An 898-nucleotide genomic window follows, 5' to 3' on the forward strand; every position below is an offset into this window, starting at 1 on the left:
AAAGAATCAAAATCTATCAGAATGGCACAGTTCCACCAAGAGTATGGCTTGCATAGTTTTCAAAATACAAAGAACTGTAATCAACCTCACAGTTAAAACTTTACATAATAGAAGTTGGACAAGTACTCCAACAAAAGCCATCAAATACCAAGCTTTCACCCTAGATTTACTTTCGATTCCATATTCTTAAGTCGGTGTTCTATCGATTCTTCCTATAACACACAGCTTTTAACCCTAAAAAAGAAATCCCGTTAAATTTCTTCCTATCATCAGAAAGGCCAATACGAATTTTCACGATTTCCCCGAGCTCATTACAGCATAATTAAACAATCCAAAGCAACAATAACAAAATCAAACACCAATAGGGTTCATATTCATAAGTTACGATCGCGATTAAACTGAACAATACAACAAAGAGAAATAAAACAGGAAAAATCAAAGACGCACGCCAATACTAAACGGAAACCCTAATTGACATCATGCAATAAAAATAAAACTATATATATGTATATAAAGAGTCTCACCATTTTGATTTATTTGATTTACTGTCCTTCAAAATTCTCAGCTTCAGTCGTATTGTCACAGTTTGCGGTTGAGAATGGCGACGATGTTCTACGAAGATGTGTATGGGTGTTTGATAAAGGGAAGAGGGTAAAGGGTAACGCGTGGTTAGGGATTTAGTTGGGTCTCGACAGGTTGATTTAATGTAGGAAAGGTTTGGATTAAAAAGATAAGCTGTCAATTAGGTTAACTATTTTTTTTGGGCTAAGTTTTAGATTTTTTTTTTGTAGGTATTAAATAATAAATATCGGATCGAAACCCAGAAAAAAAATATACCAATATTGAAATGACCAAAATATATAAATGACTTACGTGTATTTTATATTTGGGTTGGGTC

At 33.4% G+C, this 898-nt stretch overlaps 1 protein-coding gene across 1 annotated transcript in view; it reads right to left on the minus strand.

Annotated features, from left to right (window-relative positions):
• Window positions 1-746, minus strand: part of LOC107618841 (coiled-coil domain-containing protein 130) — a 3,330-nt gene extending 2,584 nt beyond the window's left edge. Inside the window, exon 1 of the mRNA XM_016321015.2 lies at window positions 525-746. Within this exon, the coding sequence (XP_016176501.1) occupies window positions 525-527 (3 nt within the window). The 5' untranslated portion in view covers window positions 528-746. The remainder of the gene's footprint in view (window positions 1-524) is intronic.

The sequence above is a fragment of the Arachis ipaensis genome, chromosome B09, assembly GCF_000816755.2.
Source record: "Arachis ipaensis cultivar K30076 chromosome B09, Araip1.1, whole genome shotgun sequence".
In the NCBI taxonomy this organism is placed as follows: domain Eukaryota; kingdom Viridiplantae; phylum Streptophyta; class Magnoliopsida; order Fabales; family Fabaceae; genus Arachis; species Arachis ipaensis.